Raw genomic sequence first — 15,118 nt, 5'->3', positions numbered from 1 at the left:
CATAAGGAAGCCAGGGCCCTAGAAGCCTCCCTACCAAAAACTGAACGGTCAAAAACCCGAATCATCTCCTCTTTAAAGTTCTGGAACTTGTTAGAGCAATCAGCCCTTGCCTCCCAGATAGCTGTGCCCCATTCTCGAGCCCGGCCAGTAAGGAGTGAAATGACGTAAGCAACCCGAGCTCTCTCTAGAGTATGTGTTGGGTTGGAGAGAGAACACAATCTCACACTGCGTGAGAAAGGAGCGGCACTCAGTGGGCTGCCCGGAGTAGCAAGGTGGGTTATTAACCCTAGGTTCTGGAGGCTCGGCAGGCCAGGAAGTAACAGGTGGCACGAGACGTAGACTCTGGAACTGTCCAGAGAGGTCGGAAACCTGAGCGGCCAGGTTCTCCACGGCATGGCGAGCAGCAGACAATTCCTGCTCGTGTCTGCCGAGCATGGCTCCTTGGATCTTGACGGCAGTGTAACGAGCGTCTGAAGTCGCTGGGTCCATTCCTTGGTCGGTTCCTTCTGTCATGCAGGTGATAGAGGACCCAAAAGCGACTTAACAGAAACAGAGTTTATTCAAGTCCAAACAGGGAATAACAGAAATCCTCTAGTCTGTAGAGGGAATAACAAGAGAAGCGGCCACAGACTGCAGGTCGCCGGGTAGGCGCAGGCCGTAGTTGACAGAGACACCTGCTCACACGCAGCATCTGATGAAGGCAAAAACACGACAGGACAGGGCGAAACACAATCACAGCACGGTGAATACTAAACAAGGAACCGACGGGACAGGAACGGAACACAAAGGAATAAGTAGGGACTCCAATCAGGGGAAAGGATCGGGAACAGGTGTGGGAAGACTAAATGATGATTAGGGGAATAGGAACAGCTGGGAGCAGGAACGGAACGATAGAGAGAAGAGAGAGCGAGAGAGTGAGAGAGGGAGGGGGAGAGAGAGGGATAGAAAGAGGGAAAGAACCTAATAAGACCAGCAGAGGGAAACGAATAGAATGGGGAGCACAGGGACAAGACATGATAATAAATGACAAACATGACACATGGTTAACAGATGTTATTTCAAGTGTAGCGAAACAAACACAATGCTCTCAGTCAATCCAAAATGTCATTGAACCTCAAACCTGAATGTTTAACAAAGGAAAAGTGAGTTTTGTCTTTCTCAGGGGAATATATAAGTGTGCACAATTATTAGGCAACTAAATTACAAAATACATTTCTCCCAGCTCACTTGTTTATTCTACATTTTTAGAGTAAGTGTAACAAATAAGTAACACAATATGACAACTAAATAACATTTTTGGCCTTTCAAAAATATTCAGTGACCAATGTAGCCACCCTTTTTTCAATAACTGCCATGGCGTCTGTCAGTTTCTTGATCCGTTCATAATCAACTTTCGCTGAAGAGCCTCCCAAATGCAGTTCAAAGAGGTGCATTGTCTTCCCTCAACTGTAAATCTCACATTTGAGAAGGGCCCACAAGTTCTCAAAAGGATTTAAGTCTGGTGAGGAACCGGGCCAGCTCATTATTCGGGCATCTTTGAGGCCCTTGCTAGCCAAGCAGTGGAGTACTTGGATCCATGTGATGGAGCATTGTCCTGCATAAAAATCATGGCCTTCTTGAATGCTGAGGACTTCTTCCTGTACCACTGATTGAAGAAAGATTCTTCCAGAAACTGGTAGTAAGTTTGGGAGTTGAGTTTCAGTCCATCTTCAACCCGAAAAGTCCAATTGCCTCATCCTTAATGATAGCATCCCATACCAGTACCCCTCCTCCACCTTGCTGGTGCCTGACTCAAAGTGGTGCCCCTTTGTCCATTGCTGATCCAGCCACGGGTTCATCCATCTGGTCCATCAAGAGTCACTCTCATTTCATCTGTCCATAAAACCTTTTAAAAATCTGTCTTTGGCTATTTCTTTGCCCAATCTTGACGCTTCAACTTGTGAATCTTATTCAGTGGTGGTCGTGTTTCAGCCTTCTTGACCGTGGCCATGTCTATGAGCTTTTGATAGGTTGTACTTCAGGACACTCCAGGTAGGTTGTACTTCAGGACACTCCAGGTAGGTTGTACTTCAGGACACTCCAGGTAGGTTGTTCCTCAGGACACTCCAGGTAGGTTGTTCCTCAGGACACTCCAGGTAGGTTGTACTTCAGGACACTCCAGGTAGGTTGTACTTCAGGACACTCCAGGTAGGTTGTACTTCAGGACACTCCCAGGTAGGTTGTACCTCAGGACACTCCAGGTAGGTTGTACTTCAGGACACTCCCAGGTAGGTTGTACCTCAGGACACTCCAGGTAGGTTGTACTTCTGGACAGTGGTGACACTGGAAAATAATTGGTGACACTGGAGGATAATGGGTGCCACTGGAGGATAATGGGTGACACTGGAGGATAATGGGTTCCTGTTGGCTTGACGTTTAATTCTTCTCAAGTCCTTTGCAGTAAATTTTTGCCTTTTCTTCTCTGTGTGTTTTTTTGCGCCCCAGTTGACTATTTGCAACAAAACGTTTGATTGTCCGGTGGTCACGCATCAATAGTTTAGCTATTTCAAGAGCGTTGCATCCGTCTGAAAGGCATTTTGCCATTTTTGACTTTTTCAGTGTCAGTTACATCTCTTTTTTGGCTCATTTTACCTGAGGTAATGAAGCTGCCTAGTAATTAGGAACACCTTGACATAAGGTGTTATTCACTTTCGCCACACCCTCCCTCATTACACAAATACATATCACCTGAAAATGAATAAATCCAATAAGCATTCAAGTTTATATGGTTTGGAGTTGGAAAACGTGCATAGAAATAATGATCAGATCAGAATACTATAGTATTAGTTGCCTCGCCTTTTTGAGACTTCCAAGTGACTAAAGTCATTATAGAACATTACTGAAACAATGTAAGCTAGCTAGCTTATTTTTTTTATTACTATTTTCCACATTGTAGAATAATAGTGAAGACATCAAACCTATGAAATAACACATTAGAGTGCATTAGGGTGATGGTTGGAACCCTGCATTAGGGTGATGGTTGGAACCCTGCATTAGGGTGATGGTTGGAACCCTGCATTAGGGTGATGGTTGGAACCCTGCATTAGGGTGATGGTTGGAACCCTGCATTAGGGTGATGGTTGAAACCCTGCGTTAGGGTGATGGTTGGAACCCTGCATTAGGGTGATGGTTGGAACCCTGCATTAGGGTGATGGTTGAAACCCTGCGTTAGGGTGATGGTTGGAACCCTGCATTAGGGTGATGGTTGGAACCCTGCATTAGGGTGATGGTTGGGGAACCCTGCATTAGGGTGATGGTTGGAACCCTGCATTAGGGTGATGGTTGGAACCCTGCATTAGGGTGATGGTTGGAACCCTGCATTAGGGTGATGGTTGGAACCCTGCATTAGGGTGATGGTTAGAACCCTGCATTAGGGTGATGGTTGGAACCCTGCATTAGGGTGATGGTTGGAACCCTGCATTAGGGTGATGGTTGGGGAACCCTGCATTAGGGTGATGGTTGGAACCCTGCATTAGGGTGATGGTTGGAACCCTGCATTAGGGTGATGGTTGGGAAACTCTGCATTAGGATAATGGTTAGGGAACCCTGCATTAGGGTGAGGGTTGGGAAACTCTGCATTAATGTGATGGTTAGGAAACCTTGCATTAGGGTGATGGTTGACATGCACACAGCCAAAGGAAGATTTATTTAGTTGATTTCATGGACTCATTCATTATGACTTGTTTTTAGATCAACAGCTGATCTTGATTCCTAGCAGAACCATATTCTGATGTACACCAGCAAGCGTTTTTCCTTTCACCACCAGTCTGAGGCCAGAACACTGCTGGCAGCACTAGACTACAACTTCCACAAGGACAGAGCAGCCAGGCAGAACACAGAGGGAACTAAGACGTAAGCCCTCACTCAGTTCACTGGTCACGATGGCAACACCCACCCGTAACACGCGCTCCAGCAGGTGTATCTCACTGATCATCCCTGAGTCAATGGGATGACCGAGTCAATGTGGAGACTATACACTGGGGGTACTGGTACCGAGTCAATGTGGAGACTATACACTGGGGGTACTAGTACAGAGTCAGTGTGGAGACTATACACTGGTCTCCACATTGACTCGGTACCAGTACCCCCAGTGTATAGTCTCCACAATGACTCGGTACCAGTACCCCCAGTGTATAGTCTCCACAATGACTCGGTACCAGTACCCCCAGTGTATTGCCTCGTTATTGATATTTTTTACTTTAGTTTATTTAGTAAATATTTTCTTAACTATTTATTGAACTGCATTGTTGGTTAAGGGCTTGTAAGTAATGTTAGCAAATTATGTTATTCTTCAATAACACAAACTCAAATCAGGGGGAGACAAATAGGTTTATTCAGAGAGGACAAATCAAGATGTTATGCTGGGAGGTAGATGTTCAGTCTCCCCTGTCCTCAGCTTTTCTCCACCGAACAAGGGAATAGGATTCCATTTAACCCCCCACCCTAGCCTGGGGTTGACCAATCACAAGTCCTTGCAGTACAACTGGCCAACGGCCAAATAACAAGTATCCTGCTCCCGACTCAATGTACAGAGCATAGCACACGTCACTCTGAGTTCAGGAGTGACATTCCACAGATTCTAAACAGATGTTGAACTGAAACACAACTCCTATTTACAATTCCCTATTGACCATTAGTACTCTAGTTTTCAGTCCTCTCATCCTCTCAATTGTGTATTTATCTTCAAAATATTCTTATAGTATTTGGCACAAAACAGTACTGTATTGAAAATGGTTCTATATCATAATGTAACATTTTTAAGTGGGTTATGTAAGGACCTTGATTTCAATATTCTTCTTTGCACAACACTAGTGCCTACTATCGGCAATATTTGATTTCCCCCGAATTCACTGGCTTTTGGCAACGCGTTTCACTGCCACTTCGTTTGTCCCTCGTTACGTTCCGTTCTGAGTCTGGAAAAAATGGCGATCTACCAGTGAGCCACGTTGGTATTTTGATAACATATTTATAATATAGACATTTCTTTTAATACCGAAAATGAATAAAATAATGTCCGGTCGACACAACAACAAATTGCCAACCAATCTGCCGCAATTGCAGAACCTGATCAAGAGAGATCCGCAGTCGTACACGGAAGAAGTGAGTGTATAAAACGTAGCTAGGTAACGCATGCCAACTAGCTAACGTTAGTTTGACAAGTAAACAAACTAGTTGGCTAACTTCCTAGTTATCTGCTTTACATTGAACTAACATTAGCAAGTAAACTATGTTAATGAATCATATAACTATATTGCTAACGTTAATTAGCTAGAAATTACTATATTTGATCGCATTACTATAAAGCTAACGCTAGCTAGCCAGCTATCTAGTTCTATCTTAGGCCAGTTTTAGACAGCCTTTATTCAGTATCTAATGAATAAACTGTGCCTTAATGGAAGTCAATAGCGACACAGCTTGCGATACATCGCCCGACCCGTTGTTGTACATCTTTTAGCAGCACGTGTCCCGCGTTGGACCGTATGTTTTCCGTAGACGGTTTTGACGTAGCCTCTAGATCTGCATGTCTTTGATTGAGGTGCATTCCGGATAATACACTCGTCCCCCATGAACCGGTTCGTACATAACGCATCCTCCATTCAAGCTTTAAAGACATAGCTTTAATGGCGACCCGCCGGGGTGGGTGTGGGGTGTGCACGATCTTAATAAAACACAATTTTCCATCACATTTTCGGAAAACTTAAGTTGCACACCGGTGGCTGGATGCGGCAATAGTGTGCAACTGCAGTCCGCAATTCGGGGTGTTCCTACAGTCGTGGCCAAAAGTTATGAGAACGATACAAATATTAATTTTCACAAAGTCTGCTGCCTCAGTGTCTTTATATTTTTGTCTTATGTTACTATGGAATACATAAGTATAATTACACGCATTTCACAAGTGTCAAAGGCTTTTATTGACAATTACATGTTGATGCAAAGAGTCATTATTTGCAGTGTTGACCCTTCTTTTTCAAGACCTCTGCAATCCGCCCTGGTATGCTGTCAATTAACTTCTGGGCCACATCCTGACTGATGGCAGCCCATTCTTGCATAATCAATGCTTGGAGTTTGTCAGAATTTGTGGGGTTTTGTTTGTCCACAAGTTCTCAGTGGGATTAAGGTCTGGGAAGTTCAGTTCATTTGCATGGCAAAGAGGGACTTTGCTATTAATTGCAATTCATCGGATCAATCTTCATAACATTCTGGAGTATATGCAAATTGCCATCATACAAACTGAGGCAGCAGACTTTGTGAAAATTAATATTTGTGTCATTATCAAAATTTTGGCCACGACTGTACATATGGACATTCCAGGAACGGCCCCTCAAAAGACACTGTAATTTGCTCCCACCTGTGGAACACATGCCCTCTGTTTTTAACAGACCTGTGGGGAAACAGTTCCCTAACAGGCGGGGGCATCAGGGTAGCCCAGTGGTTAGAGTGTAGAGGCAGCAGGGTAGCCTAGTGGTCAGAGCATTGGACTAGTAACCGAAAGGTTGCAAGTTCGAATCCCCGAGCTGACAAACACTGATTGTGAGGAAATGCGATTCGATTGACATTTGGATACATTTGGCTATTGTTTACATATTGTGCATCACGTGAATGAAAATATTCACTGGCTTTACAAGCTGACACAGCCATATTACTTACCTGCGCACCAAAATGTTGGGCTAATAACACTTTCCTGTGGACATTTTTATCTTCACTTCCTACCTCCAAAAGAACCAACAGCACAGACAACCGTCAAAGTTGATCGTTTTATTCAACATTCTGGCTTGTAGAGACTCATGCGTCTTTTTTATTTATTTTTACAAGCGACTTCTTTCAGACTGACGTCGTGGAGTAACCACGGTAACATACTGATGTTTAGAAAAGTAGTTTACGTGAGGCAGTTGTGTGCGACGCGAATGGCTGATAACTGTAGGGAGCAGGCAGCATCCCGCCTGAAGTTTGAGAGCTGAGGTTAGGTTTAAAATGAGATTTTAACTAGATAAATTGTAGAAATAGGCAGGGTTTATGACTTTGTGGCTGTGGTAACTAGTGACGACCAGTGCCTAGGCTAGTTCTAATGGAAACATTGTCCTTTGCATTGCCAAGCAGTACCAAAGAAAGTATTAAATCAAATTATTTAATGCTACCACCCCCTTCAAATCAAAACAAACAGATTCTAATGACACACCTGTTGTTGTTTCACACCTGTTTGCCTGTCTATTCAGCAACATGCTGCTGTAGACCGGAAGTAGAATGGAGCGTGTGAGTGAAAAATACTCACGAGCTATCTCTATGGAACGAGCGAAGACTGAACATTACTGTTAAAATAACTGAACTTACTGTTTAACTGTATACGTGACAAAGAGCTTCGTAGGCCTGGTTACATATTTTATACAGTCAGTGACTATTTAGCTTGCTAGCTATGTCATAGTAGTAATACATCAGACTGTAATACCGCGTTGGTTAGAAGGACGAAATCAGAGGACAACAGATGGAGTAAATTCAGATTAAATTTACTCAACATTCTTCTGATTTATTCTTCTGACCGTTCAAAAGTTTTGGACCCTATATATTAGAGATGAGAGTGGTTGTTTATCCAGTCCAAACTCTGAATCGGGAGAGGCTAGCTATGTCAATTCCTGTTGACTTGAGTACGTGTTTTTCACAAAGATCGTTTTTAATTTCTAATCTACAGTTCCTGCAACAATATCGACACTACCAGTCCAATGTCCAGATCTTCAAACTCCAGCCTGACAAACCCAACAAGGAGCTGGCAGATCTGGTCATGTTCCTTGCTCAGGTACGATCATCACTCTCAAATCACGTCCTATAAATAGTATGCCAAATTCATTATATTAATCATATAAAATAATAATATAAAAAATAATATAATAAATATTTAAAAATATTTAAAAACAGAAACGTAAATATAAATGTCACGTGATTACCCTAGTTGGGGGTCAAAGCTATCTCAAATGAGGAAATGTCTGTAGGCCTGCTGTATTTGTGGGTCTTATTGGAAACCATAAACTGTCCATTATTTATAGATCACCAACTGTAGACACAAGTACACTGCTGATGTTAGTCCTGATGGGAAGCTATCAAACTAAATCCATTATTGTCCTGTTCCAGGTTGGACACTGCTATCTGCAGCAACTTGCTTCCTTCCCTCAGGAGTTGACTGAGATCCTTATGAATCATCACACAGTCCTCGAGCCTGATCTACGGATGGTAAAGAGGACAAATCATCAACAGACATTTTCCCCTCCCTTGTCAGCTGTTAAAAATAAGTGTATTTAATGTGTTGTTGTTTTATTTGCGTGTTTCTCACTCGCTCAGACATTCTGCAAAGCCCTGATTCTGCTGAGGAACAAAGATCTGATTAACCCCACCGGTCTTCTGGAGCTGTTCTTCGAGTTGCTGCGCTGTCACGACAAGCTCCTCAGGAAGGTGAGCCCGGAGTGTCTCTGTCTCTCTGCACACCGATATTGTTATTCCATGTCTATGGTCTGTCTACAGTGTCAGTCACGGTCTGCCTCGCGCTTAGTCTCCTGTTCATCTCTTCCCAGACGCTGTACTCGCACATTGTCCATGACATAAAAAACATCAACTCCAAACACAAGAACAACAAAGTCAACACAACATTACAGAACTTCATGTACACCATGCTGAGAGACAGCAATCCTCTAGCAGCCAAGATCTCACTAGATGTTATGATTGAGTTGTACAAGAGGAACATCTGGTAAGTTACATGCCTTGGCTCTGTGCTAAAGTATCTTCAAAAACACGTCGCCTGATATACATCTTTTTTTTAATTTCCTTGTTTTCCGTCACAGGAATGACGCCAAAACTGTTAACGTGATCACGACAGCATGTTTCTCCAAAGTCACAAAGATCCTCGTGGCAGGCATGAAGTTCTTCCTGGGTAAAGATGAAGATGAGAAGAGGGAGAGTGATTCAGAATCGGAGGCATGTGTTCACCACACCACATAGTGGAGGGGGGTTTAACATTTTGATTTGATTGGAGGAGAGACCTCCTTGCTCTGTCGGGTCTAAGCCAGTCTCTTATCTCCAGGAGGAAGGTCCGTCGGCTAGAGACCTGATGGTGAGGTACTCTACAGGGAGGAAGACGTCCAAGAACAAGAAGAAGATGGAGAAGGCCATGAAGGTCCTTAAGGTACGCTGAGAGTCCTGTGTTTTTTCTTTGTTTTTACTGAAGATACAGACTTTAACTGGCAATTGTTTTTGTTGTGTTGGTTGTTAGTTAATAAATCTTGATGATTCACAGAAACATAAGAAGAAGAAGAAGGTAGAGGTTTTCAATTTCTCTGCCATCCACTTGATTCATGATCCTCAAGGTATGTATGGTCACCCTCAAAAGCGCACGCTTATAAACTAAACAAGATCTGGAACTTGTTTTATGTCTCTATATTCTGGTTTTTCCTAAGAAATATTAAATATTTTGCACAGACTTTTCAGAGAAGCTACTAAAGCAGTTGGAAGACTCTAATGAGCGTTTTGAGGTGAAGATCATGATGATGGAACTAATATCCCGACTCGTTGGGATTCATGAGGTAAGAAAATGATATGAACAAGTGCAATTATTCTACAATGTAAAAAATAAATAAAAAAGAAGACATTCACGTTGTTATTTCTATTCCCACAGCTCTTTCTCTTCAACTACTACCCCTTCCTACAGCGGTTCATTCAGCCCCATCAAAGAGGTAAGCTCTGAGCTACAGCAGTAATTGGAGTGGGTCTAGTTGTTTCAGGGATGATGGTGTGGATGTGAGCCATGACCAGCCTTTCAAAACACTTCATGGCTACCGACGTGAGTGCTACTGGGGCCGGTAGTCATATAGGCAGGTTACCTTCGCTTTCTAGGGCACAGGGACTCATGGGGGTCTGCTTGAAACGTGTAGCTATTACAGACTCGGTCAGGGAGAGGTTGAAAATGTCAGTGAAGACTGTACAGTGTTTTTTTTTATTTTTTTCTCCCAGCCCCATCAAAGATGTATGTTTTAAGAAAGGGCTCAGCTCAGTCATTGAAAACAAGCGTGCAATTAGTCATGTTGAGTTTTAATAGAACTCCCGAGTTGAAAATAATATTTGTTCTTCTTTCTTCTCCAGAGGTCACCAAGATACTACTGTGTGCAGCCCAGTCCTCCCATCAACTAGTTCCACCTGAGATCATCCAGCCGGTCATCATGACCATAGCCAATAACTTTGTGACAGACAGGAACTCGGGAGAGGTGATGTGTGTTGGGTAAGGGAGTCCCTCACACCTATGATTCCTCTGTAACCTGGTTGGATGGCCATTGTAAAGCCACTCACACCTATGATTCCTCTGTAACCTGGTTGGATGGCCATTGTAAAGCCACTCACACCTATGATTCCTCTGTAACCTGGTTGGATGGCCATTGTAAAGTCCCTCACACCTATGATTCCTCTCTAACCTGGTTGGATGGCCATTGTAAAGTCCCTCACACCTATGATTCCTCTGTAACCTGGTTGGATGGCCATTGTAAAGTCCCTCACACCTATGATTCCTCTGTAACCTGGTTGGATGGCCATTGTAAAGCCACTCACACCTATGATTCCTCTGTAACCTGGTTGGATGGCCATTGTAAAGCCACTCACACCTATGATTCCTCTGTAACCTGGTTGGATGGCCATTGTAAAGTCCCTCACACCTATGATTCCTCTGTAACCTGGTTGGATGGCCATTGTAAAGCCACTCACACCTATGATTCCTCTGTAACCTGGTTGGATGGCCATTGTAAAGTCCCTCACCTTCTGCATGTGATTGTTACCATGGATACTGTATATAACACTGTTGTATACAGTTGAGATTTGTACAGCATCAGTTATTGGTTAATAACATGAATATATGGAGTAACAGCGTGTGGGACTTGCTTTGTACAGCATCAATGCCATCAAGGAGGTGGCAGCTCGTTGTCCCCTAGCCATCACAGAAGAGCTGCTTCAGGACCTGGCTCAGTACAAGATGCACAAAGACAAGAGTAAGTAGTCTGTCCTTACAGGAAGAGTCTGTCCTTACAGGAAGTATGCTAACATGTCTGTTTTGAATCTTTTTCTCTTTAACCATGTGGCTACAAGAGATTATTCATCACGTGTCATAATTAAAACAATTCAAAGGGTTATTTAAATGTAATTATTTAAATTTTTAGATGTGATGATGTCTGCCAGAGGACTCATTCAGCTCTTCAGAAGCCTGGATCCAAAGATGCTGCATAAGAGAGACAGGGTATGTTGCTGAGACCAATGTAATATACATTTAGAATGATCTCAACATCGTCATGTTTCTCCCTCCCTCGCCCATATGCTACGCTCCTCCTCCTCTGTGTGGAAGTCCTCTCGGGGTTGAGGTATGCTTGGCTCCTCCTCTGTGTGGAAGTCCTCTCAGGGTTGAGGTATGCTTGGCTCCTCCTCTGTGTGGAAGTCCTCTCAGGGTTGAGGTATGCTAGGCTCCTCCTCCTCTGTGTGGAAGTCCTCTCAGGGTTGAGGTATGCTAGGTGGTTCCTCTGTGTGGTAGTCCTCTCAGGGTTGAGGTATGCTAGGTGGTTCCTCTGTGTGGTAGTCCTCTCAGGGTTGAGGTATGCTAGATGGTTCCTCTGTGTGGAAGTCCTCTCAGGGTTGAGGTATGCTAGGTGGTTCCTCTGTGTGGTAGTCCTCTCAGGGTTGAGGTATGCTAGGTGGTTCCTCTGTGTGGTAGTCCTCTCAGGGTTGAGGTATGCTAGGTGGTTCCTCTGTGTGGAAGTCCTCTCAGGGCTGAGGTATGCTAGGTGGTTCCTCTGTGTGGTAGTCCTCTCAGGGTTGAGGTATGCTAGGTGGTTCCTCTGTGTGGAAGTCCTCTCAGGGCTGAGGTATGCTAGGTGGTTCCTCTGTGTGGAAGTCCTCTCAGGGTTGAGGTATGCTAGATGGTTCCTCTGTGTAAGTCCTCTCAGGGCTGAGGTATGCTAGGTGGTTCTTCTGTGTGAAAGTCCCCCCAGGGCTGAGGTGCTGTGAAATGTCATGGAGGCTGCGCTAACTGATAACTTAACCATTGCGTTGTTTACTAGGGTCGACCCACAGAGTTGTCTACCGAGGCTAAGATCCAGGACTATGGTGAGATGGGGGCCAAGACCTACATCCCTGGAGCAGAGGTTCTGGAGGTGGAGGAGAAAGAGGAGGGAGAAGAGGGGGACGGTGGTAAGGATTGGATCGTGTATAGTCATTATTATACAACTGGAAACTTTTACTTGTTTGTTTTTTGCTTCAAGGACTCTCATTTTGGATTTATCAAGGACTGTATTTCCAAGATGCAATAGATGATGATTTGTGTGGAAAAAAATAGGTTTAAATATTGATTATTTGATCCTTTCTTCCTCTGCGTTTCTTCTTCATCTCTAGATGGCTGGGAGAGTGCCAGCAGTATCAGTGGTGGTGATGATGATGAGGACGGAGAATGGATCAATGTTCACCACTCCTCTGATGAAGACACCGTGGAAATGGTAGGGTTGGCTCGTGTTCATTTGAGCACACCATAGCAAAACAATTTGTATCAGAAAACTAAAATGAGCACTTCTTATTGGACAGGTTAAGGTTGTCTCTCCCTGTTTCTGTCCGTTTTCTGCCATTTAGTTCCAAATGAACACTACCCTGGTGATTAGTGTTCTGATTGGTGAATAACATGTTCTTATTGGTGAATAACGTCTTCTCATTGGCCATTGTATGTGTCTCGCCCAGGCTGAGAAGCTGAAGACTATGGATCCAGAGGAGAGGAAGGCCAAGGCAGCAGCGGTCAGCTCCAGTCGACTCCTCACTCAGGACGACTTCAAGAAGATCCGTCTGGCTCAGATGGCTAAAGAGGTCAACGCTGCCCCGGGCAAGGGACAGAAGAGGAAGATCGTTGAAGATGACGATGGTGAAAGGTCAGTCTTGTTATTTTACCTCCGGTCCTATGATTTATATAATTCAAAACAGGGCCGACTTGTGGATCCATGTTTTACCTGATGGGAATATCTTATTTAAAATGCGTTGATGCTGCATTTAGACGAAGGACGCAAAAACCATCATACCAGTTGGTATAACGGGACAAGGAAGCAAGGAAGAGGGTGACGACAAAAAGCACGACGGTATGCGTTGCTATGGTGATATCCGCAAAACAAACAGTGCAAACGAACATCCGGTAGAGAACAACGCTACGGCAAACAGTTGTAATATTTGAACTCTGGCGGCAAGTCCCGTATATCGTGGCGGCTAGGGATAACCTCGTTTAGTCGACCGGTCGATTGTTTGGTCGGCCAAGATTTCTTGTAGCAAAACCTGTCTGACCGGCTCCTGTCTGACTGATCCAGGCCGTGGGGATGGCACTGTCCATCACTCTTAAGACATTTGCTACTGAAATTGTACGCGGTTATATTACATAAGATCAATGGTGCAACACTAATAAAAACAATATTATTTTATGGCAAATGAGCTTTCTCCCGCTTTGGATAGCAGTTGCTGTCCGCGGTTCTGAAACATCAGTACGCTGTGGATTTGGAGCCTTTTTCCTATGTGCGTAATAGCAAAGTTACCCAGCATATTGGTGTTGAGAACAATGTGGTGGAGGCAGCAGTGGAGTTGCCTTGATTGTTAAAGAAACGAGAGGAGAGGGGAAACCCCAGCTTAATTAGGTCTATAATCAATAGCCAAACTGTTAGGTGTGCCTGGTTTTATAAATCATCCACATGTACAGCGCATTGTGAAAGTATTCAGACCACTTGACTTTTTCCACATTTTGTTACGTAACAGACTTATTCTAACATTGATCAAATAAATGTCTCCTCAATCTACACACAATACCTCATAATAACATCACAACCTCATAATGACATCACAATACCCATCACAATACCCCATAATGACATCACAATACCTCATAATGACATCACAATACCCCATAATGACATCACAATACCCCATAATAACAAAGCAAAAACAGGTTTTTTGACATTTTTGCAAATGTATTAAAAATAAATGACATATCATATTTACCTAAGTATTTAGTCCCTTTACTCAGTACTTTGTTGCAGCACCTTTGGCAGCGATTACAGCCTTAAGTCTTCTTGGGTATGATGCTACAAGCTTGGCACACCTGAATTTGGGGGGTTTCTCCCATTCTTCTCTGCAGATCCTCTCAAGCTCTGTCAGGTTGGGTGGGGAGCGTCGCTGCACAGCTATTATCAGGTCTCTCCAGAGATGTTCGATTGGGTTCAAGTCTGGACTCTGGCTAGGCCACTTGAGGACGTTCAGAGACTTGTCCCAAAGCCACTCCTGCGTTGTCTTGACTGTGTGCTTAGGGTTGTTGTCCTGTTGGAAGGTAAAGCTCCTGAGGTCCTGAGTACTCTGGAGCAGTTTTTCATCAAGGATCTCTGCTCTGTTCATCTTTCCGTCGATCCTGACTACTCTCTCTGCCGCTGAAAAACATCCCTACAGCACGAAGATGCCACCACTATGCTTCACTGTATGGATGGTGGTCAGGTGATGAGTGGTGCCTGTTTTCCTCCAGACGTGACAAATTAAATCTTGGTTTCATCAGACCAGGGAATCTTATTTCTCATGGTCAGAGTCCTTTAGATGCCTTTTGCCAAACTCTAAGCGGGCTGTCATGTGCCTTTTTACTGAGAAGTGGCTTCTACCATAAATGCCTGATTGGTGGAGTGCTGCAGAGATGGTTGTCCTTCTGGAAGGTTCTCCCATCTCCACAGAGGAGCTCTGAGGGAGACCGTTAGAGATGTTTGGAACTCACACTGGGGAGACCGTTAGAGATGTTTGGAACTCACACTGGGGTGACCGTTAGAGATGTTTGGAACTCACACTGGGGAGACCGTTAGAGATGTTTGGAACTCACACTGGGGTGACCGTTAGAGATGTTTGGAACTCACACTGGGGTGACCGTTAGAGATGTTTGGAACTCACACTGGGGAGACCGTTAGAGATGTTTGGAACTCACACTGGGGAGACCGTTAGAGATGTTTGGAACTCACACTGGGGAGACCGTTAGAGATGTTTGGAACTCACACTGGGGTGACCGTTAGAGATG

The 15,118-nt window shown here is 44.1% G+C and overlaps 1 protein-coding gene across 1 annotated transcript in view; it reads left to right on the top strand.

Moving 5' to 3' along the window:
* Positions 1-4,930: 4,930 nt before the first annotated feature.
* Positions 4,931-15,118, top strand: part of sdad1 (SDA1 domain containing 1) — a 13,801-nt gene continuing 3,613 nt past the window's right edge. Inside the window, exons 1-16 of the mRNA XM_046307430.1 lie at positions 4,931-5,139; positions 7,724-7,828; positions 8,161-8,259; positions 8,368-8,478; positions 8,598-8,770; positions 8,865-8,997; positions 9,104-9,205; positions 9,317-9,386; positions 9,499-9,602; positions 9,695-9,752; positions 10,159-10,294; positions 10,954-11,051; positions 11,220-11,296; positions 12,111-12,240; positions 12,442-12,542; positions 12,778-12,962. Coding sequence (XP_046163386.1) covers positions 5,038-5,139; positions 7,724-7,828; positions 8,161-8,259; positions 8,368-8,478; positions 8,598-8,770; positions 8,865-8,997; positions 9,104-9,205; positions 9,317-9,386; positions 9,499-9,602; positions 9,695-9,752; positions 10,159-10,294; positions 10,954-11,051; positions 11,220-11,296; positions 12,111-12,240; positions 12,442-12,542; positions 12,778-12,962 — 1,784 coding nt within the window. The 5' untranslated portion in view covers positions 4,931-5,037. The remainder of the gene's footprint in view (positions 5,140-7,723; positions 7,829-8,160; positions 8,260-8,367; positions 8,479-8,597; positions 8,771-8,864; positions 8,998-9,103; positions 9,206-9,316; positions 9,387-9,498; positions 9,603-9,694; positions 9,753-10,158; positions 10,295-10,953; positions 11,052-11,219; positions 11,297-12,110; positions 12,241-12,441; positions 12,543-12,777; positions 12,963-15,118) is intronic.

This window comes from Oncorhynchus gorbuscha, linkage group LG16 (assembly GCF_021184085.1).
Source record: "Oncorhynchus gorbuscha isolate QuinsamMale2020 ecotype Even-year linkage group LG16, OgorEven_v1.0, whole genome shotgun sequence".
NCBI lineage: Eukaryota > Metazoa > Chordata > Actinopteri > Salmoniformes > Salmonidae > Oncorhynchus > Oncorhynchus gorbuscha.
This window is presented reverse-complemented; position numbering and strand designations above follow the sequence as displayed.